Source organism: Ursus maritimus, unplaced genomic scaffold, assembly GCF_017311325.1.
Source record: "Ursus maritimus isolate PB19 unplaced genomic scaffold, ASM1731132v1 scaffold_14, whole genome shotgun sequence".
Taxonomy (NCBI): Eukaryota; Metazoa; Chordata; class Mammalia; order Carnivora; family Ursidae; genus Ursus; species Ursus maritimus.
The window spans coordinates 69,093,691-69,116,936 of NW_024423786.1; the positions used below are offsets into that span (position 1 = coordinate 69,093,691).

Below are 23,246 nucleotides of genomic sequence, written 5' to 3' on the forward strand. Positions count from 1 at the left end.
CGGGGTGCGCGAGGGGCCCTCTGGGACTTGTAGTCTTCTTCCCGAGGCGCGGCGTGGAGGGGGCGGGGCGAGGTGCGTTTGTGATGCTGATTGACTGGGGGTGTGCGCAGGAGGCGCGCAGGAGCGACGGCGCGCCGCTGGTGTCATGCGGAAGATGGCGGCGTCCAGGGGCGGATAAGGGCTCTGGGGAGGTGGTGAGAGGTTTCCGTACAGCCCGAGCGTGCGGCTTTGGGGATCCCTTCGCTGTTTCCTGCTCTCAGGTTTCGCGCCGGTCGTCCTCCCAGGCTTTCGGGCGCGATGTGGAGGAGCTTCCTCCGGCTGCGGCACGCCGGGCGCCGCTTCCTGAACCCACCCCGCGGTGCCCTCACCGCCTCCGTGGGGCCGGGGCCAAACCCCCTGACCCCTGCCCGGGCCTACGCGCCCCCGACAGGTGAGGGAACCCGGGGCACATTCTCTTTTGGCCAGGGCCCGAGTCGGGCTAAGGTGGGCTGAGGGGTTCGGCTGTGCAGGGCGGGGTAACCGAGGCAGGGCTCAGGCTCGTAAGGTTACGCAGTTCAATCGGGTCCTGCTACCGATCGGGGAAAATAGAAGCCCAGGCAAGGGCAGACCACCCGGCGCGTCGCTGCCTGAGACAGTAGTTGCCATTTGGCTCGTGCAGCTTTTCTTAAAGCTTATGGTTTTCTTTTCTGATAAGGAAGGCAGATGGCATTCTTGTTCTCAGACAGGGAAATTCGGGTTCTTGATCAGGACTACACCAAGGTCACAGAGTGGACTCAGAGGTCTGTGGAGGGCGACGGTCGGCCTTTTTATGTGTCCCTTTAGCTAGGCACAGAAGGGTCCTGGAACCGGGGCATTCAGTGGGCATTCAGTCTTCCATCCTGGCTAATTTCTCTGCAGGTTTCCTGGCCCTCCCTCCCATTGTCCGACCACAATCCTTGCCGTTTCTGCTAAGGAGTTGACCCTGGTGCCTCCTTTCTCTCCTTATCAGTCAGGAGAGAAAGGTAGTGACTCTTTCCCCGATTCTGGGGGGACGTTTTAGAGTAAGAGTGGGAGTGACTCCCTTAAATGAGTGAAGAGTAGTAACACTCTTCATTCAGTTAGCTTTTCTGTGCTGAGCACTGGAGGCATGGTGGTCTTCAAGGCAGGCGTGGTCCTACCTAATGATCACTGTCATTATTGATCGCTGCAGGTTGTAATAGTCTCATTAAACAACAGTGTATAATATCCTGTGATAAGGGAAATACAAAGCTGTGAGAACATAAAGAAGCACCTATTCCCTTCTTGGGGGTTTTGAGGGTCTGGAAAGGGTCTTGGAAGAAAGGACATTTCAGCTGAGCTTAACAGAGGAGTTGGAGTTCAGTGGAGAGGAGGAGGAACAGTGTTGGGTGGTCAGAACAACAGGTGACAGCAGGCTGGGAGGGACCTTGCTGTAACACTTCTTACTTTGGAAAATCTAGAACTCTACAGGTGGTTTGACATTGTGGCAGAAATACAGATCTGGGTCTAATGCCGGCTGAAGCTCTGAGGTGCTGTGTGATCGTGGGCGCCGGACTGCTTCCTTTGGGCCTCATTTTCCTCCGTGAGTTGAAGGACTAGGTTGCCTCTGAGGGTCCTTGTGTTAAGTTTCGTAATTTTATACAAACGGGGGAGAGAGCTGGATGCAGCAAGGAGCTGACGTTTCGCCAGTCAGGGTCCAAGCTGAAGGGCCTGAAAGTGGCCATAAAGAACCAGTAAAGAGAAAGAAGGAAGGGCATTTGTGATACTGTGAATTAGAAGAAGAAATATACAGTTGACTCTTCAAACAACGCAAGGGTTAGGGGCGCCACTGCCACTCTCCACCATCGAAAATTCACATATAACTTTTGACTCCCCCAAAACTTAATTACTAATAACCTACTGTTGACCAGAAGCATTACCGATACCAGTCAAGTAACACATTTTGTATGTCATGTTTTATAGTCAGTATTCTTAAAGTAAGTAGATACAAGAAAATGTTATTTAGAAAATTAGAATCATAAGGAAGAGATCAGGAGGAAGAGAAAATAACATTTACTATACTGTAAAAAAAATGCAGGTGTAAGTGGACCTGTGCAGTTCCAATCCACGTTGCTCAAGGGTCAACTTGTGTATATTTGGTCTCCCTTCAGTTCCTGACACACATCTCGTAAAACCCTTGTAATTTACTAAGCAATAAGAGCTATGGAAGAGGCTTGTGTTATAATATTTGGTCTTTTGTCCTAAGATAGCTCCAGAGATATAAAGTTGAAAGGACTTTCTTATTCATAAGCCCCTTTCAGCCACACCTGAGGTTATGTTAATGAGGTGGCTTTTGGAAAGCACCTAAGGATGGGGGCTGGTTGCCAGGGGAAACAACCGCAAGATTAGAGGTTTGGTACTTTCAGTCCCACCCCCTGACCTCTGGGGAGGGGAGAAGGGCTGGAGAGATCGATTGCTTGCTAATGGCCTGTGATTTAATCAGTCGTGCCCGTATAATGAAGCCTCCATAAAATCCCTGAACTGTGGGGTTCAGAGGGCTTCAGGGGTGGTGAACACTTGGAGATGCTGGAAGAGTAGCATGCCCAGAGAAGGCACGGAAGCTCCACACCATTTCCCCTAGACGTTGCCCTGCACATCTCTTCATGTGGCTGATCTGAGTTACATCCTTTGACAATGAGCTGGTAATCTCGTAAATTAAATCTTTATCCGAGTTCTGTGAGCTGCTCTGGCAAATTCATCAAACCTGAGGAGGGGCCCTGGGAACCTCTGATTTATAGCCAGCGGTCGGAAGCATAGGAGACAACCTGGGCTTGCGGTTGGCATCTGAAGGGAGCAGGGAATGCAGTCTTGTGGGTCTGAGCCCTTACCTTGTGGGATCCAATGCTATCTCCAGGCAGATTGTGTCAGAACTTCACTGAATTGTAGGACACCCAGCTGATGTTACAGAGTTGATTGGTGACAAAATCCCCACACATGGGGAACAGAGAGTGTGTGAATGTGTAAAGGAAAAGGAGAGTTTCCTTTACAGCATCCTGGGAAAGGACAACACGAGCGAAGGGGACACGTACAGGAGTTCACTGAAATGGGCACAGGCAGATCGTTCACTTGGTTTAGTGGGTGCCACTTCGCATTATGGTGGCACGCCATCTACCATCTCTTCCCTTCTGCTGCACACTTTACTAGTTCAGGCTCTTGGGAGCAGCTGGCACATGGTACGTAGTCAGACATGAAAGAGAATAGGAGTGAAAGCATGAAGCCCGTGCGAGAGAGGGACATGAAACCAGGCCTGAGAGTGCACTGCAAAGACGTTACCGCTTCGAGATTCTGTGAGCCGTAGGAATGGTGGACTGTTCAACCCAAGTGGGGGCCTTCTCCGTGAAGACTCATGCGAGCAGATTGAGCGTGGCTCCTTGGGAATGGCCATGCCACCGAAGGTTGTCAGGAGAGGAGGGGTTTGGGAAAGGGTCACCGGGGTGTTAGAGGAGATTTTGCAGCAAGGAGGCCTGTGTGAGGGTATGCGGTGGTCCCCCTGTGTACCAGCTGTCAGAGATCCATCAGCTGTTTAGAGGGGAAGGTGTTCTGGGGAGGCTGCATGTCTGGCTGAGTGCAACACCCAGTGAAGTCAAGGCTGGAAGTCTTGTCTCCTCTGTTTTCGGATTGTCACCTGGACAAGTCACTTAGCTTCCCAGAGTCTCTACCACCTCAGAGGCATTACTTGGCCTGTCTTCATAGAGTGGTTGCGTTGGGTTGAGGGAGATTCTGTAGATAAAGCCCAGCCTGCCACCCGTTTTTGTAAATAAAGTTTTATTGGAACACAGCCATGCTCCTTCATTTTCATATAATCTAAGGCTACTTTAAGTACTGAGTTGACTAGTTGCAACAGAGACCATATGGCCTGCCCAGCCTAAAATATTTACTCTGGTTCTTTATGGAAAAAGTTGGCCAACCCCTCCTCAGGATGCTAGAGCAATTCGGGAAAAACTGTGTTTAGTTATTTAGCTCATTTACATTAATTGCTATGGCAGATGCATTTGCTCTGAAGAATTTTTTAACAGCTTTATTGAGATTCAATTCAGTTATAATTCACTCGTTTAAAATGTATAATTCAGTGGTTTTTAGTATACTCACCGAGTTGTACAACCATCACCACAGTTCTAGAACACTTTTGTCACCCCAAAAGAAGCCTTCTACCCTTTGGCTATCACCTTCTTCCCTCCCTATCCCTCTGGCCCTAGACAACCACCATTTTATGTTCTGGCTCTATAGATTTCCCTAGTTTGGACGTTTCATAAATGGAATGTGGTCTTGTCTGGCTGGCTTTTTTTTTTTTTTAAAGATTTTATTCATTTATTTGACAGAGAGAGTGAGCGAGCACAAGCAGGGGGAGCAGCAGAGGGAGAGGGAGAAGCAGACTCCCCACCCAGCAGGGAGCCTGACGTGGGGCTTGATCCCAGGACCCCGGGATCACGACCTGAGCTGAAGGCAGACGCTCAACGGACTGAGCCACCCAGGTGCCCCTGTCTGGCTGGCTTTTTTACATTGAGTCTGTTTTCAAGGTTTATCCATGTATCAGTACTCCACTGTTTTTCATAGCTCAGTAATATTCTATTGTGTGGCTGTATCACATCTTATTTATTCATTCATCCATTGATGAACCCATTTGGGTTGTTTCCCTCTTTCGGCTATTCCGAATGCTGCTATAAACACTTGTGTACAAGTTTTTATGTGGGCATATGTTTTTTTTTTGTTTATGGTTTTTGTTTGGGCATATGTTTTTATTTCTCATAGATAGATATCTAAGAGTAGAATTGCTAGTCACATGGCAACTGTTTGACTTTTTGAGGAACTGCCACACTTTTCCAAGGTTTAACTGCTACACTTTTCCAGTTTACATTTTCCCCAGCAGTGTATGAAGGTTCCACTTTGTCCACATCCTTGCCAACTCTAGTTATTATCTTTTTTTTTTTTTTTTTTAATTATAGCCGTCCTAGTGGGTGTGAAGTAGTTTCTCCTGGTTTTGTTTTGCATTTCCCTGATGATGATGACATCCAGCATCTTTTCATGTGCTTATTTTGTATATTTTCTTTGGAGAAATCTGCATTCAGATTCTTTGACCAGTTTTTAATTGGGTTGTCTTTTTATCATTGTAAGAGTTCTTAAACAGTTGGTTTGGAGAATTCTGACACCTGAAAACGGTTGGAGCCGCCGTAGGATTATGGATAGAGGGATGCCCTAAGTCAAATGTAGCTTAAAGGCTTAAGGCCCACCAGATGGCACTGTTTAAAAAGATAAATGTGTTGAGTCCGCTGGGAGAGGGCACTTCCTCTGTTCTTGGTGCACTGTGGGAGTCGTAGTTCTGAGGCTTTGAGTCTTTCCAAAGCAAAGGCCAAGCGAAAATTGAGGCTGATAGGAAGATCACTCACTGGTCTGTGAAGCCTGGGGCAGGAGGAGGAATGGAAGGGAAGTGACACAGAAAACACCCTGTTTCTTTATATGGATTGAAATGACCTCATAGGAAAAAGGGACCTGATGGACATTAATTTCCAAGTCAGCACTCATCACGTGAGTGGGTTTTTAAAATTGTTCTCTGCTTCAGTAGCCTGTTTTCTTGCAGCCAGCTTTTAACATCCAGCACTTTCTCACGTACCTTTTCTTCGTGTCTGCATAGTCCACACCTAAAAGTAACCGACTGTGTTTTTGCCACTGAAACAGCTGTTCTGTAAAGGGAGCGATTCATACTCGGGATAGACCCGAGTTCTGTGTGAGCCCACAAGGCTAGGCTGTTAATTTCATCTTTAAAGATGAGGTTCCTGTTGCTGTCAGCTAGCCCCGTGCTCACTGAGAACATGGGTGCTTCAAGGTTCCTGGTCTGATGATTTATCTTATGTGACTCAAGGCCTCTGAGGGTCCAGGTGAAGACCATTGTTGGGGGCCATGGATGCCACCAAATGAGTTTTCCAGATCTTGGCCTTGTTTGCCTATGTGGACCCCTAACTTGGCTGCCTCTGCCTTCATACTGTGATCTACCCAGCCCCCTCCCCCGGATCTGGCCCCCACCACCCTCTCTGGGCCTCTCTAACCATGCTCTGCAAGATAGCTACAGTCTCGTCTTTCGACCATGGTTTTAGTTCTCCAAACTCTCATGCTCTCGTGAGGCTGAGGACCTTCAGCATAAGCTGTTTCTTCTGCTAGAAACGCCTTCCACACAGCCCCCCCCTTTGAAGATTTTATTTATTTATTTGACAGAGAGAGCGAGAGAGCACAAGTGGGGAGAACAGCAGAGGGAGAGGGAGAAACAGGCTCCCCGCTGAGCAGGGCACCCAACGCAGGGCTTGATCCCAGGACCCTGGGATCATGACCTGAGCCGCAGGCAGATGCTTAACCATCTGAGCCACCCAGGCGCCCTGAGATTAGGCTCTCCTGGCGTGTGTCTCCAGTGAGCCTCGGACTTCGGCTGGTTTAGCGTTCAGCTTTGCAGTAGACATCAAGTGTCCCGAGGGCAGGGGTGAGCTTTGATTCGGATCCCCAGGACTCAGCGAAGTTTGTTCCAAGGCTAGAGTCTGCCCCTCCGTGTATCGGCTGCATTCAGGAGAGCACCTGTCCGAAACGCCGCACAGGGGTGCCTGCCCTCTGCAGAGGCCCGGCAGCCTTTGTGCCCCTTTGCCTTTTGAGCAGTTTTGGTTGACCGATCCTTGCCCTTCTATCCTTCCCACTCCCTTCTGATTTTTTCCTCTTAATCAGGCACAGAGGGGGACCCGGCCAGGACGGAGAAGGCAAGGCCTGACCAGCAAAGCAGAGGGGAAAAAAAAGACTTCCCTCGTGGGAAACCTCACTGTCCTGCTACCTATAGGTTCAGCCCGAGCTGTCAGTTTCTGCCCCGAGTCCAGGTCTCTCGGGCCCATCTCCCAGGGCTGTGTCGAGCCACGTGCTAGAATGCTCTCCCCTGGCACTTCCTGCTGATGGGGGCAGATCTTCCCCCAGCGATGGTGAGTCAGCTTTCACAGCTCTTCCCACTTCCTGCCTGGTCTGGCTGTGGACACGTTGCCCAGCTCAGGCACCCGAGAACATGCTGGATGTGGTCCAGGTGCCTCAGTCCAGGCCTCCAGACCTACGCCAGGAGGCCTCCAGATTCGCGTCTCATCCACCATCTGAACGCGACCGGATGGCATGTGAACCCAGAGCATTCGGAAGCACCAGGCCGGCGTAAGCTTTCCACTTTGGTGTCAAATGCGTGAGAGAATCTCTATTACGATTTCAAACAAAGGTGGTAACTCCTGCCATAAAAATACAGCATCATCTCGGTGCCCAGATCCTATCACTTTTTTTTTCTCTTAAGTATCGACGCTCCGTAAAGACAGCAATTTTTGTCACTTTTATTCATTGCTTGATCCCACGTACCTAGAATGGTACCTGGCACAGGGTAGACACTCAATTTTTTTTTTTTTGTCGGAAAGCAGTTCGGGCCTTCTCTGAGTAGAGCACAGCTGTGGAAATGCAATTTGGGGCCCTTTTCGGGAAAGCATCGGTGAAAGAGCATGAGACTGATGAAAAAAACTGGCGTGATCTGGAAGACCTAAAAACACCACGTTTGGAGGCCAGACACCCTCCCTCCACCATCCCTCCCCCCCGGCACAAATGAAGTTCTCCTGATTTTCATCATCTGTTTGAATTAATTTTAACTTAAATGTGATTTTTGTTCTTTGGGGCTTTTTTTCTAAAGCATTAAAAACGAATGAATCTCCTCCCCCTCCCCATTTTCCATCAGTATTTCCGACACATAACTTCAGTCAGGGACGCTGAAGGCTCTTAGGACCCAGTGATTTTGTGACGGAACGAACAAGCGAAGGAGGCAAGGTTTTGTGTTTATCACAAATGTTACGGCTGGGTTACGATTTTTAGCTTCCAAAATCTGACCTCTTTGTTCTTTATTAGTAAAAGGAATCTGCATAATTCTTTGGGAGACACTTAGTTTCAAGCCCTCCAAGTAGAACAGTGGGGATTTGCTTACATTTTCATAGAAGGTTTTATTCAAGTTATTTTCAGATATCACAAGCCGCATATTTTTCCCTTTCTTAAAGGAAATGTTTGGAGTGCCTGTTGAATACGCAGGCATGCTGGTTAATCAGGTTAATTAATTGGATAGAGAGGACGAGGATGGTCCTGGGATCTCTCTTCACTTCCTGTGTGGAACACACGTGCACACGCATGTCCCCACCGGCTTTCCTCTCTCGCTGTCTTAGAGGCAGCAGACTCTTGCCCAAAATAGGTCTCTGGCTTTATCACATTCAGACACCATCTTCGGACTGGGACACATTCTTCTGCATGGGGGCAGCGCTGGTGGGGGGGTGTGGGGGCGGGGAGCCTGCATAGAAGTTAAAGCAGAAGGTGCTAGAAAAATCTTTCGCGTCAGGTAGTCTGCGGCTTCGAGATGCTTTGCGATCAGACTGTCCCTGGGCTCGGGGGCCGGCAGGGGCATGACCAGTGTGTCGCGTCCCTCCCTCATCCCTGGAGAGTGAGTGCCCTTCTCCCCCGAGCTTTAATCAGGAGCCGTTGATGATGCCGCGTGGAGTAGGGCAGACCCAGAATAGTGATGTGAAAACCGAGCCAATCAATCAGCATTAGCGGTAACGACACAAGCTGGTCTTGTCACTTCCTGAGCTGTCTCAGTGTTATTTTAAACCGCCTTTTTGAAAAATCTCTTTTACAGAAAGGAAGAGATTTTATCAGAATGTCAGCATCACACAGGGTGAAGGTGAGTGTCTGAAATTTTGACTGTCTCTTTTTCTTTTTTTTTTTCTTTCTGTGAATGGGTAGAAACATTTTTCATCTCTAGCCGGTTTCAGCGGTGAGATTACCCTTCGTGCTTTTGTTGGCTGGGTTTCTGTAAGCCCTCCGCGAAGGGACTCATGGTTGGCTTTGTCTGCACTGATTCAAGAAGCTAAATATAGGAATGGTCACTCGATTCCACTTAACAATCCCTGAGAGGTTTTCATTTGATCTTTCAAGGTGGCTTTGAGATAAACCTGGACCACAGGAAGCTGAAAACTCCCCAAGCCAAGCTCTTCACTGTCCCCAGCGAGGCCCTGGCCATCGCAGTGGCCACTGAATGGGACTCCCAGCAGGACACCATCAAGTTCTACACCATGCATCTGGTAACAAGTTCCCGAACCTCTGCCCCCGATGCCCACGGCTGGCTTCCTAGGGTACCTGGCAAAAATCTAGACTCCTTTCCAAATTCGGATAAGGCCCTCGGGGGCGGACTCCTGCCGTACTAGCCTCCTTGAACGTGCTGCCATTCCCCACCCGGCCCCCTGTGGTTCCCCTGCTCAGAACGCCGTACTGGATGGCTGGTTCCTCTCCTGGTCTCACCTTCCCTGGCTGCCCAGCGCTCTTATTTTCTGTCACGCCACCTGTTCGTTTCTTCTGCCAGCACGTAAGCGGTTGATAATTGTCCATTTGAGGTTTGCGTGCTCAGAGTCTGTGTCTTCTCCCACCTCGTGAGCACAGAAGGGCAGGGCCATCTGTGTCTCACGAGTGCGTAGCCAGCCCCTAGCTGGAGGCCCAGTCGGCGCTCAGCATTGGTGGAGAGCAGGGACGCACGGGGCCAGGTGGGTGAGGCGAGGCAGCTCCCCTTGCAGTTAGCCCTCCCTCCACACAGGGGTGGCTCGCTGCGGCGCGAGAGCAGACTGGGGCAGGGGCTGGCTAAACTCTGAGGCTTCCAGACCGTCACCTTGGGCAAGCTACTGCCCCGTCTCAGCCCCGTGGTCCCCCTCAGCGAAAGGTGAGCACGGCGGTCAGGATGGGATGATGTGATGCTGGAACGTCTTTGGCGTGGTTCCTGGCCCAGAGCGAGCGCTCAGTCAACACTGGGACCAGTGCTTTCGTCCTGGTCATTCCCATGCTTGGCCTTGACATGCAGACCCAGGCGGGCGTCCTCGGCATCTTCACAGCTTGCAGCGGGGCTGGCCATCTCCTTTGGCTGTCAGGAAATAAGGGTGACACGGCTACAGGCTAATTGTCCCAGTACCTAAGCAACCTCGCTGGAGAAGTCACCCTGCTTCTGGTTTGGCTCATTTGTCGCCCTGCTTCCTAAGGTGATCAGGGAGCCAGCTGGGAGCTTCTCGGTCAGATCTGAGATCTAGCGACTGAGCCCCTAGGCCTCAGTTTCTGCATCTCTGAAATGCTTGTAATAATGGTACCTACTTCAAAGGGTGTCTTGAGGCTTCAGTGAAATACAGCAGAGCCTGGTCGTGGAGAGCATGAGACCGGGGGGAGGTTCGTTACTCGGGTGACTGTGAGATTCCCCTGGGCCCACAGACTGCCACACACCAGGTTTGGCACGGAGCCTGGCTGTCGCAGGGGCTCAGTAGACGGGCTACAGCTGAGGCTGTGGAGATACCGGGGGTCGAGGGCTTCCGTTTGGCTCCGGCACTCCCTGGGTGGTGCTGTCTGGGTTCTCCGTGTTGCTGTGGGTCGGAGGCATTCTCTCTCTGGAGCGCAGTGCGTTTGCCTGGGCCCAGCGGCGGTGACGGGGCCTCTTGCCTCTCACTTCAGACCACATTGTGCAACACGTCTTTAGACAACCCTACCCAGCGGAACAAGGACCAGCTGATCCGGGCGGCTGTGAAGTTTCTGGACACCGACACCATCTGGTAATTGACATTTAGATGGCATTCCCCTGCGACTGAGTGGGTCCCCTGGGCTGTTTGCCTCATTTGCCCAGACCGTTATCAGCGGAAGAAGAGGCAGACCCTTTTCGTTTATCTCCCAAGGCGGGGAGGCGGTCTGCTTGACGTTACCACTCAGCTGCCCTGCGGGTCCCTGGGAGGGAAGGCTGCTCCGGCTGCCACCGTGTCAGAGTGCCGGGCACTCCTCTCCTGCAGCCTGGCAGCTGTCTCTGGGTCTGCGCCGGGGGTGGGGTGGGGTGGGGTGGGAGGTAGCATATGCAGCATTTGCAGGCTCCAGGACCAAGGGGGTCACTTTTCAAACCCCAGTGGGGCCTCTGATCCTGGACCTCCGCCCATTCTCACGTCGGCATCGTTGTCGTCAGTTGTCCGCTTGGACGCGGGGATGGTTGGTTGTTGATGTCAGGAGCTGGCTGCCTCCACTTAGGATTTCTCCTCTCGTGTCTGGGTTCATTAGCTAACTGGTCAGTGGTGTCGAAGGAAATTTCAAGAAACAGCAGAAGTGGTTGAGCAGCACGTGTCTGTGGGCCCAGATGCTCTAGAATCTTGATTTGCCGCCCATTCTCCTGAACACTCACGATCGCTCTTGTGCCTTCTGCTCACGCCGCACTGTGGCTTTCCACGGTGCCCACTCGTCTTCCCGTCCCCTGGGGCCTGGCCCCTCAGCCCCCCACAGCTGGCTCCCGTTTCTGTGTCTCTTGGTTGAAACAAGTGGGAGAGCCTGGCATCAGGTGGCGTGGGTCCCCCGAGCCGGCAGCCGCTTCGGAGCCGTGCGGGCTCAGGCCACGCGCATGGGCAGTTTGTGGCCAGGGGCACAGTCTCTCGGAAGGGTTGGGGAGGTGGGGGTGCAGTGACTGAGCTCTGGCGCAGCATCGTACGGTCAGGTGGGTGTGGATCTGGGGGTGCAGAATTAGTGTTTAGAATGGCATTGACCTAGTGCCGCAAGCCTTGGCCTCTGAAACAGGGACGTTTAGGACAATGGTCTCAAACTCTAGCCTGCGGTAGAATCCCCTGGAGGCCTTGTTAAAACACGGATTGCTGGTCTCCACCCCCAGAGGTTCTGCTTTCCATAGGTGTGGGGTGGGACCAGGGAACTGGCCTTTCTAGCAAGTTCCCGGGAGAGCCCTGCCGCTGGCCCCGAGACTACCCTCTGAGAACTGCTGCTTTAGGGCAGGACTTGTAGGGCTGGGGGAGGGGAGTTGAGAAGTTTTGTTTTGTTTTTTTTTTTGCTCTTCCGTTTTACGTTTTTCCATTGTCAGTCACTGAATGAAGGAATTATACCTTTTTTTATTAACGAAGGTGATTTTTGCAATGAATTAGCTACAGGGTGGAAGAGCCAGCGACATTAGTGGAACTGCAAAAGAACGAGTGGGACCCGATCATAGAATGGGCCGAGAAGAGGTAAGATGCGCAGCCCCGCAGGGTTGGGCAGGCTGGTGGGGTCAGGGGTCACGCTGGACCGCTGAAGCCCTCAGCTAGTTGACTTTCTGAGTTCAGAGCACCCCTGGGATTCCACAGCTCCCGGATGTTGAGGGATAGGGCCGGCCCCCTTGGGAAAAAATGCTCCGCCAATTAGCATCAGCCACCATGCACCAAGTGCGTGCTGGGTAGGGGTGGAGCCCCCGCTCTGCCGCGATTGGCTTTGTGATCTGGGGCTAGCGCCTTGAGCTCTCTGAGCGTCCTCGTCTGTGAGTGGGCTTCATCTTCCCCACCCCTTCGCCTGTCGTGAGCAGTGAACTAGGTGAAGCCTCACATCGAGCTTGACACACGGTGAAGTTGCAGGTCTGGGCTCTGATCATCTGTCACCGTCACGATTGCTGTACTTTTAAGCTAAATCCCCCAACAGCGTGTATGACCCGTCCACACAGGACGACAAGTCCGGGAACACCAGTCCTATGGACGGAAGGCTTCTAGGAGTTGATGATGCCCAGTATTTTTCCTTCGCGGAAGGAGTCTTCTGTGCAAAATTGCACGAACTATTGATGTGGTGGAGAAATAAATTCAATTTCTTTTCATGCCAGGGAGGTCTGGGAGGGCTGCCACCTTGGCACTACCTTGACCTCCGTGTTTTGTAAGCTTACACGGAGTTGTTCTTGGTGTAGCATTTTTCACAAAAGTGCTCTCACCCTGCCTCGTTCGTGCACGTTTCCCGAGTGCCCACGATGTGCCAGATATCCTTGGGTTTTATAGGAAAAGGTCCAGCCAGTGCACTGAAGGATCAAATAAAATGTAACAATGACAATACCGTGTAAGGGCTATGAAGGTACGGTGTCATTCCAGAGGCTAATGAAACGGAACAATAGTGGCGGTACCTGGAGATCTCTGCCGTGGAACAAAATTGTCCACTTTCTGTGGCACTCGAGATTCTCATCCTTAAGACTTTACAAAGCAGCTCGGCCATTTGCTGTGTTCCATTTGTGCTATTAGAAATTTCAGCAAGAATATTTCTAAACCAACAGGAAAAATGTGTTACATAGGAAAGAAAATGACAGAAATTGCTCTTAGTCTATTACCTTTTTCCTGTCCTTTATAGTTATTGCTCTTGAAAATGTGTCATTCTTGAAGCCAACTCATGTCCCAGACCAAAAGCAAAGGATTGCATGCAGTAGAGGCTTAATAAATATTTGAAAAAATGATTGGATGGTATAGGACACATTCAAAGATTATTGTGAGGAAAACATGGGGCGCCCGGCTGGCTCAGTCAGTGAAGCGTGCGACTCTTGATCTCGGGATTGTGGGTTCGAGCCCCATGTTGGGTGTAAAGATTACTTAAAAATAAAATTTTAAGAATATATATATTATTGTAAGGAAAATCATTTTTAAGAGGGGGAAGGGCAGAGGGAGAATCTTTTTTTTTTTAATTTAAATTCAATTAATTAACATATAGTGTATTATTAGTTTCAGAGGTAGAGGTCAGTGATTCATCAGTCTCATATAACACCCAGTGCTCATTACATCACGTGCCCTCCTTAACGTCCGTCACCCAGTCACCCCATCTCCCCAGTCCCTCCCCTCCAGCAACCCTCCGTTTGTTCTCTATGATTAAGAGTCTCTTATGGTTTGTCTCCCTCTCTGATTTCATCTTGTTTTATTTTTTTCCTCTCTTCCCCTGTGATCCTGTTTTCTTTCTTAAATTCCGCATATCAGTGAGATCGTATGATAATTGTCTTTCTCCGATTGATTTATTTCACTTAGCATAACACCCTCTAGTTCCATCCACGTCGTTACAAATGGCAAGGTTTCATTCTTTTTGATGCCTGACTAGTATTCCATTGTGTATACACCACATCTTCTTTATCCATTCATCTCTCAGTGGACATCTGGGCTCTTTCCGTAGTTTGGCTCTTGTGGACGTTGCTGCTGTAAACATTGGGGTGCAGGTGCCCCTTCGGATCGCTACATTTGTATCTTTGGGGTAAATACCCGGCACTGCAATTGCTGAGTCGTAGGGTAGCTCTAGTTTCAACTTTTTGAGGACCCTCCACACTGTTTTCCAGAGTGGCTGCCCCAGCTTGCATTCCCACCAACAGCGTAAGAGGGTTCACCCCTCTCTGCATCCTCGCCAGGAGGACAGAGAGAATCTTAAGCAGGCTCCATGCCCAGTGCAGAGCCCGATGCGGGGCTCAATCTCACAACCCTGAGAACATGACCCGAGCCGAAATCAAGTCAGATGCTTAACTGACTGAGCCACCCAGGCACCCCAGGAAAATAACTGTCTAAAGACGATCTTTTGTGGTCTCAAATATGAAAATTTTTCTTCAGAGGTTTAAAAAGCCGGCAGCCCGTGCTTCTGATGGAGATTCTAGGCAAACGAGTTAGAATTTCAGGCCGCTATGTGGTCTCTGGTTCTGCTCTGGGGTGACAGGAGATTATTAGGTCAGGAGGCCGCTGCTCCCAGAATCCTGGGCATGGGCACACTCAGCAGTGGAGGACTTTGCTTCCGGGTGGAAGCTGGGCCACACAGCACCACAGGGACATGCCGAAGCCTTTTCCTTGCAGATACGACGTGGAGATCGGCTCCTCCACCAGCATCATGGGGCCCAGCATCCCAGCCCGGACGCGGGAAGTGCTCGTCAGCCACCTGGCATCTTACAACATGTGGGCCCTGCAAGGTATGCATGGTGTTTCCCGTGGGCCTGGGAGGGCGGCGTGATGGGGACCGGCATCACAGGAGCACTCGAGGGGGGGCTCAGATGCCAACTAACCCTTCTACTCAGTCCCAGGAGGACAGTGGGTTCCCACCCTTCCAGGAGGTAGTTGGCTCTCCCTTTTTCAGGTGTCTGGACTTCAGGTCTCATTGGCCTGGCTCAAGTCACATGCCCGTCTACCAACCAGTCCCTGGACCAGGGGGTGGAGTCCTCTGACCGGCCAGGTTCAGTCATGTGCTGTGCCCCCCCACCCCCGGGCAGGAGCGGAAGAGGGATGACACCCCCAGTGAAAAATCAGAGTGCTCTTCGAGAGGAATGGGGAATGGATACAGAGCCGGCCAGAAAGCGCACATCCCCTGGGACCGTTGTCCCCCACCTAGCACTTCTGTACCCCTCCAGGCCTGCAGGGGCTCGCAAAGAGTAGGTCTGGCAACTGCCCTGTCTCGGGGCGGGGGTGCCCTGGATCCTGATCTGGCTCATGTCCCTGCAGGGATTGAGTTTGTAGTGACCCAGCTCAAGTCCCTGGTGCTGACCTTGGGCCTGATGGACCTGCGCCTGACCGTGGAGCAGGCCGTGCTGCTGTCCCGCCTGGAGGAGGAGTACCAGGTGAGGAGCCGCCTCTGCCCTCCCTGGTTCGGACAGGGCAGGGGTGGGGAGGGTGGGCTAGCTAGCCCACGTACAGTGTGTTTATGTAGATTCGGCCTTTCACGACTTTCACGTACATCCAGAAACCAAAACTCAGGGCCCGTGAAAGTATTGTCAAGAAGCAGTAATACGGGAGAACGGTAGTACGTGCCGCCGTGTTCCAGCATGCTTCACTCTCCCCTCATCGCCTCACCGCTTCTGAACAGCCTGCGCAGCTGGGGGCTGTTGGTAGCCGCATCTTACACGGGGGAAACAGAGGCACGGGGTCACACCCCTGGAAGATGCTGGAACCAGGGTTTGGAGCTGGGTCTGGGTGACTCCAGACCCAGGTGGTCACTGCACCCCGCAGAGAGAGATGGTCTCCTTGCACACCTGCACGGTGGCCCTGCCGGCACGACGAGGAGCCGCGTGCACGTGCGTGCTCTCACGGGGATGAGCTAAGCCCGGGCGCCCCGACTCTCACTGCGGGTCATCTGGCCGGCAGAGCACGCACGGGTGGCTGCTGTTTGTACCGAAGTTTTCATTTAGTGGGTTTGAAATTAATACGGTTTTGCTACACTGTCATTTGCATTTTTTAACTCTGAGAATTATGGCGTTCTCTGCAGTCTTTTTACTGTTTTTTCCTCCAACCTCAGAAGGTTAATTGCTCTTAGAAATCGGCTCCTAGCACGATGAAAACCCTTTTGTAATGACATTATTTCCCAAGTCCACCTAGTCATCTGCTCAGAAAAATGCCAGGGGGAAAAACTGTTTCTCTACCACCAAAGAGGCTAGCTAGAAACAATGAGGTGGGCAGGGGGTGATTTGTTGGGGGGGGAGGGCTGTGGGAGGCAGGGAGCCAGGAAACCCCCTGTCCAGTCGGGGCTCTGCGTTGGCCCGTGGGCCCCGAGCCAGGCGTTCATTCTCTGACCCGCGGGTTCGATCCGCCACAGAATAGGGCCTTACCTGTTCTCTCAAAGTATAGAATGCTCCTCAGACGACATATCACAGTCGTCCGCGTGGAGACGGTAGCTTGCGTGGCGTGGCAGATCCTGGGTGCCGGGATGGGCTGGGGCAGCTGGGCCTCTGGCCAGGGAGGGGCCAGCAGGGTCTGGCTGGAGTCCCACTGACATCTGGACAGCCACGCTGTGAGTCTGGGGCTCTTTCCTCCGGTCGTTAGAGCGCCGGGGAGAGAATCTGCGAGCCTGCCCCAGTGCGCAGAGCACAGTTTTCTCGAACACTGCACCCCCGGGGATCAGAACCGAAGCAGCCATGTGGCTTTGGTTGATTTATTTATCCCACCCACGCGAGGCTGGGGGGAGAGTCGGGGGGGGGCGGCACTTGCAGGCCAGCCTGGTGAGGCAGCTCGGAGAGGATGACACTTTGCAGGCAGCCTCACACCAGCCCCCTTGGGGGAGGAGGAAGGCATGCGGGTCAGACCCCTCGGGGAAGATGTGCGGGCCCAGCCGGCAGTTGGGGTGCTCCCGGGCCCTGGGCCTGGACTGCACCCCTCCCGAGCTGCCCGCGCCCCATCAGCATGGGCGCCGGCTCTGCCCACCCAAGGGTTCGCCCCTGCCGCCTCCCCTGCGTGAGTTCTCATGTTTGGCAAGATCGGAGCCCAGTCCGCCCCCGAGCCGGGCTCTGGGGATGGAATGTGGCTCTGGCTGGTAGGCAGCTGGGCGCCTGCCGGCCACCCAGCGGCATGTCCTGTCCCCCGCGCAGATCCAGAAGTGGGGCAACATCGAGTGGGCCCACGACTATGAGCTGCAGGAGCTGCGCGCGCGCACGGCCGCCGGCACCCTCTTCGTGCACCTGTGTTCCGAGAGCGCCACGGTGAAGCACAAGCTCCTGCAGCAGTGAGGCCTGCCTGCGGGGCTCCCCGGCTCGGCGTTGCTCTCACGCACCCCCAGGACCCGCAGTGCTGTGGCGGTCAGCTCGCGTCCAAGCCGCGCGCCCCTGCGCCTGCTGGCAGCCAGCGAGCGGGACAAGCGAACGAGTGACTTACTCTCAAGCTGGTTTTATGAAATATTTCTCTGCCCTGGGAGCGCGTGGAGGCCTGTTTTCATTTGCGCCGCTCCAGTCCTCCATTCCTCTTGCTATGTCTGGAGGCTTCATCAAGGTCAGACGGCTTACCTCCCGCGGCACGTCCTGCTATCCGCGGCCCGTGGCCGGGAGCCTCACAAAGCTGGGGAAACCACATCGGCACACCGTTCCGGGCGGCCCTCAGCCTGAAGACTTTTCTCCCCCTGGCTTTTCAATCAAACAGTCTTTCTTTGGAAAGTGAGTCCTTTTTGTTCCAAGCTGGTTATTTCTATTTGTCCCTAGTATTTTAGAAGAAATAATTTACTCTTAAAAATGGAAAGTATATATTGTTCATGGATTCAAAGCCCAGGCAAGCAGGGCAAGGCCATCTGACTTGTAGGTGTCCTGCTGTGGGAGCCCCGGTGTCCTCCAGACATGGGCACTCCTCCCCGCCCTGGGTGGCAGGTGTGATGTCCTGTGCTGGGGCCCAGTGCAAGGGAAGCAGGAAGAGTCTGAGGGTTCAGACAGCAAAGGCTTTCTGAGCCGCCTGTCCTGGCACCCCTGAGTAATGAAATGGCATCACCCCCTTCGTGGAGCACGGGCCGCATGCCGGGTGCTTCTCCACACTTCCATGTGCTCTCCCTGAAGGCCTGACTGCACTCAGGAGAGGTACTGTCACCTCCCCACTTCACAGATGGAGCTCAGGCTACAGAGGTGACATGGGAGGCCCAGCCTGTGCTCTTAACCTCCAGAGGGTCCTCTGGTCCCTGCGGCCAACCTTAGAGACACAGGGAGCCATGGCCTCCGCTGGCCCAGGTCCCATGGCTATGCTGGGGGCTCTGGCCTCTCCCGCGTCCCTCCTCAGCACGCGGAAGAGAGAAGGGCTCGGTCCATGTCAGCCTTCTCCGCCTACTGCTGGGGGCCTGCCCTGGGCCGTCGGCAGAAATGGGGGGCACACAGCTGACATTGGGCCGTGGCCAAGAGTATAGCCCACTGACAGCCGCCTTGGAAGCTGCTCTTAGTAGCCCGGCCAACTGCAAGGCCGGCTGATGATCTTGGACTTTTGTTCCTGCACATCCATGAATAGGAATTCTGATGATTTTTTTTTTTTTTAAGAATGGAGAAAAGATGGGATGCCTGGGTGGCTCAGTCGGTTAAGGCACCAATTCTTGGTTGTGGCTCAGGTCATGATCTTGGGGTCGTGAGATCGAGCCCCACATCGGGCTCTGTGCTCAGCAGGGAGTCTCCTTCTCTCCCTCTCCCCCTCCCCCCACTCATGCTCTTGCTCTCTCTGAAATAAATGAGTACATCTTTAAGAAAAGAATAATGGAGAAAAGATGACATGGTCCTTTATTTTTCTTTACATTTGTGGGCTGGCGAGCCCTAATCTATGACGTCACTGCACTCCAGGCTGTCCAGTTCGTTCTGCATGTGGTCGATGTACTGACTGATCTCCTTCACTCGCCCGCGGTTCCTCATCATCTCATTCTTGTGGATCTGAAGGGTGAAGGCGAAGCCCGAGGTCGTGAAGTCAGAATTCGCTGATACTTTTACCAAGTACGGTTTGGGGAAAAGGAGGTCGTTCTTGGACATTTGCCTCGTTCCCTCCGCCGTTTAGAGTCTGCGCGTGCCGCTCGTCTCCTTGAGGCAGGGGTGAGGGTGGGGTAGCGTGCGTGTATGTCTTCGGTGTGGACTTCTGCCGTCCTTAATTTTACTGTACTTCTCATCGCCAAGAGCATATGCTCCTGGGGTAAGATGCCCGCTTTCTCCCCGGCCGGTGGCTGGAGAAATGCGCGCGGCTGCTAGACCCTGTAGACCAGGGTACCGCCCACTCACCGTGTCCACGAGGTGTGCACACCAGGAGTTGGTCCTGGTCACCAGCTCGTCTTCTCGATTGTCAATCTTCAGAAGGTGGATGTCGTGGGACGCCCCGACGGCATTAACGATGGTGTCTTTGTCGACAAAAAGCTGGTGAGCGAGAAAGATCAAATGAGCGAGTGGGTCACGTTCCCTGCCCCCGAGCACCAAGTCAGAGGGCTGAAGAGAAGGGGGACAGCCGAGTGTCCCCTGGCTGGTGGAGGCGGCTGCCCGGCGCCCACTGGAGCGCCCAGCTTTGTATCAGAGCGTTCTCACAGCTCATCTTCCAGGGACAAGGCCTCCCAGCCCCGAGCCGGGACAAGCGCTGTGGGAAGGCCCCCCGCGGCGCTGACTTTGCCCTACTAGTTGGGGGTGTGTTTGCTTCAGGGAGGAGGCAGGTGGCTGTTCCAGAGGTGACCTCACTCAGGACATCTGCTCCCACAGTGGTTCTCTCTTGCTGGCCCCCAAGTCTCATTTGCCTGACACCTGCCGGCCGGGTGGGAAGTGTGAGGCTGGCTGAGGGTGTCGGGGCTGCTTTGAGCACAGAAGGCCCTGTGACTCGATGGCTGCTCGCCCCACTCTGTCTCTCCATTGTCCCTCACGTGAACCAAATCGAACTTTGGATTATACTTGGGGTCTCCTGCCTTCTTGTTCCTGACCTTGTTTTCTGCCTTGTAAAAAGTTGTTGGGAAGCCCCCCCCGCCACCAGGCCTGGCTGGTTCTAGTGTCCACACTGTGGCTGCTGTGTAGCCCAAGTGCAATCATTTCCCAGAGCAGCGTGAGGCCGCGGGAGCACTTAGGAAGTGCGCTTACGCTTCGAAGGAAAGGCAAAGGACCTGAATGTTCTGTTACAGAGAGGACTGCAAACAGGTAATACTTGGGGTGGTTTTTTTTTTCTTTAGTATAGTAGGGGTTAACTTAATAGTTTACAAAATATGTTCTATGGAATCTTGAGATATTAATATTTCATTTTTTTTAAGATTTTATTTATTTGACAGAGATAGAGAGAGCCAGCGAGAGAGGAAGAAGCAGGCTCCCAGCAGAGGAGCCCGATGTGGGGCTCGATCCCATAACGCCGGGATCACGCCCTGAGCCGAAGGCAGACGCTTAACCGCTGTGCCACCCAGGCGCCCTGAGATATTTATATTTCTGAAAAAAAAAGTTTTCTTTGCTCAAATACATTTGGGGAAAGCCTTGCATACCCTAGGCCCCTTCTGGGTATTTTACAGGGCTAAAACAGAGAAGGCTCTGGAAAGTATAAACTCTCTTAACTTTGTTTCCTTGGTTTGCGAGTTCATTTGCAGTTTTTTTGGCCACAGACTTCTTTTCAGAGAAATGCCCGTGAGTACCTTGTGGGATGGTGGTTTTCCACAGAATCCCGTGTAGAGAAGCCAGGCTAGCTGATGCTAGCATGGCCGCCTGGGAGAAGTGACCAGAAGTCATGAAGATCTTCCTCTGTGCGAGAAGGCCCTGGGCCAGACTCTAGGAAGGGCTCAAAGATGTGTACCACCTGCCTGCCCGTGGGCTTCAGGCAGCCTGCTCGGGAGCGCGTCCTGGTGATCGAGAAGTAGCCACGGCCACACCCACTCCTCACCAGAAGGTCCTGGTTCTTCATTTTTAAAAAGGGTCATAGTAGGGGCGCCTGGGTGGCACAGCGGTTAAGCGTCTGCCTTCGGCTCAGGGCGTGATCCCGGCGTTATGGGATCGAGCCCCACATCAGGCTCCTCCGCTATGAGCCTGCTTCTTCCTCTCCCACTCCCCCTGCTTGTGTTCCCTCTCTCGCTGGCTGTCTCTATCTCTGTCGAATAAATAAATAAAATCTTAAAAAAAAAAAAAAGAAATGACCTTTTGGAAACCAACCTGTTGGTAAGTTTAAATCACTAAATTATCATGCGTTCCTCTTTAGATCGCCCCACTGAGTGCCCACCAGGTGTTTTATTTCTTGCCCTAGTTCGTCTGGCAACCGTCCTGCAAAGGGGGTTAGCGTCCCTTTTGCAGATGAGGAAACTGAGGCTCTGGGAGGCTTTCAGGCTTACTAGAGCCACAGAGGGTGGGGGACGGGCACTGAGTCGGCCGGCTGGCTCCTGAGCCTGCCCACCGCCCTCGGCCAACCCGAGGCCTACGAGCCCCGCCCACAGTACTCACAGCGCGCAGGTCGTCGGGCAGGTCCTCGTCCAGCTCGCCCTTCAGTATCTTCTCCAGAGTATTGATGGAGATCTCCAGGAGCTTCTCGTGGTGGTGGTTCTCCAGGTCCCGGCACTGAGCCATCGTGCAGCCAAGTTAAGCAAAGGCCAGGGGCGGAGCTGGCCAGGCGCCTCCGCAGACCCTCAGAGGGCCGGGCCGTTTCCTCCAGACAAGAACAGACTTCGAAGGGCGGCTGCATCGCCACCTTCACAGCCGGTCGTACACACGCACGAAACCCCAGGGCCAGCCAACCAACACACACACATCTGATCATCACTGCCCCTTGGCGCTGGGTCCCCTCAGAACCCCTCTATCCTCCACATCTCTCCCTCCCACTGCCTCCTCTGACTGGACAGAAAACCAGGCCTGGTCTCCCCATTCTAGCTCTTTCTCCCCACAGCAGCCAGGGAGTTCTTAATCATGTAGCTAGACTGGACCTCATCCTTCCCATGCTCATGGCTCTCCAGGGGCTTCCCATTCTCTGTTGTAGTGTAAAAGCCCCTCTTGGAACTGAATCTCTCTCAGGGCCTCAGGGCCTTTGCACAGGCTACCTCTTCTGCCTGGAATGCCCTCCCCACTTTTCTGCCTTGTCCGTCTGGCCCACACTCAGGTTCCCAGAGGACCGTCCCTCAGGGAGTCTGCAGGCCCTGGCCTCTGCTTACTTACTGCCTCCATAACTTCTCTCTCCTTGCAGGACTATGGGCCCAGGAAGGCAGGACCAGGAGGTTACTTATGGGGTAGAGCACAGCAGTTTGTGCCCCCCCCATCCCGCATGGCAGGGCCCTGAATTCGGGTAGCAGAAGGGTCGGTCATGCCCCAAATATTGGCTCCTAACCCTGACGTTTAACCTGACAATCTCATGATAAAGGATTTGTCAGTGTCTGCAACGTGGACGTGGCCCCACTCCCAGGGCCTGTGCACCTGCAACACGGGAGGCAGGCAGGGGTTCTGGGGTGTGGTCGCCCTGTGAACATCACTCATTTGAGAACAAATAAGCCAGGGCTTCTGGGCCGCACACAGCAACCCGGCTAGGCATCCAAACCTTGACTCTAACAAGGCACTATTGTTCTGAGGGCTGGGAAACTCCCTTAGACCCTGCGGAACATTCTTGGAACATTCCAAGCAGTGGCCAAATCTCCATCTTTTGAAGGTGAGCTTTTTCTTTGGTGAAAAACGGGAGGTTTTACATTCCTCTAATCCCAAAGGTGGAGTCTCCCACTAAACGGGATCCAGTGACGGGGTCGACAGCACCTTGGTGCAAGTAGGGAACTTTCTTTCTGAGCCGAAGGCAGACGCTTTAATGACTGCGCTACCCAGGCGCCCCAGTAGGGAACTTTCTGTACATCAAACTGGGGCTCGGGTACTTTTGGTAAAAGGTGAAGTATGATTATAAAGCGCTGATTTTTACTATCTCTGCCCATGGGTTTAGGGCACTGGTGGCAGTGGGAGGGGGAGGTGTGATCCCGAAGGTGGCCACCTGGAAGGGGACCACACTGATTTGCATCCTGCTGAATTTGTGAAAGAGCTGTACCCTTCTCTGACTTTGGTTAAAAGTGCAAGTAGCGGGGCACCTGGGTGGCTCAGGTCATGCTCCCAGGGTCCCGGGATCCAGCATCGGGCTCCCCGCTCAATGGGGGGTCTGCTTCTCCCTCTCCCTCTGCCTGCTGCTCCCTCTGCTTGTGTTCTACAGCGCCCCCCATCAAATAAATAAATAAAATCTTTAAAAAAA

The 23,246-nt window shown here is 53.0% G+C and overlaps 2 protein-coding genes across 5 annotated transcripts in view; one reads left to right on the plus strand and one right to left on the minus strand.

Moving 5' to 3' along the window:
• The first annotated feature begins 114 nt into the window (after positions 1–114).
• ATPAF2 (ATP synthase mitochondrial F1 complex assembly factor 2) lies at positions 115–18,690 on the plus strand. 2 transcript variants are annotated; one of them, XM_008685982.2, is made up of 8 exons: positions 115–430; positions 8,705–8,749; positions 9,004–9,149; positions 10,552–10,649; positions 12,003–12,083; positions 14,682–14,794; positions 15,321–15,436; positions 17,177–18,690. In XM_008685982.2, the coding sequence occupies exons 1-8, from the start codon at positions 298–300 to the stop codon at positions 17,312–17,314; spliced, it is 870 nt and encodes a 289-aa protein (XP_008684204.2). In that variant the 5' UTR covers positions 115–297; the 3' UTR covers positions 17,315–18,690. The 2 variants fall into 2 exon arrangements, with proteins under 2 accessions (XP_008684204.2, XP_008684203.2); XM_008685981.2 differs by lacking the exon at positions 115–430 and adding an exon at positions 6,316–7,200.
• A 161-nt stretch (positions 18,691–18,851) lies between these two features.
• The window catches only part of DRC3 (dynein regulatory complex subunit 3), a 30,008-nt gene continuing 25,613 nt past the window's right edge, over positions 18,852–23,246 (minus strand). For 2 of the 3 annotated variants that reach the window (XM_040630151.1, XM_008685979.2), the window contains exons 8-9: positions 21,479–21,602; positions 18,887–19,444 (exon numbers count right to left, since the gene is read on the minus strand). In XM_040630151.1, coding sequence (XP_040486085.1) covers positions 19,091–19,444; positions 21,479–21,602 — 478 coding nt within the window. In that variant the 3' untranslated portion in view covers positions 18,887–19,090. Of the gene's footprint in view, positions 19,445–21,478; positions 21,603–23,246 lie in introns of all 3 variants that reach the window. The other variant, XM_008685978.2, reaches the window with a different exon arrangement.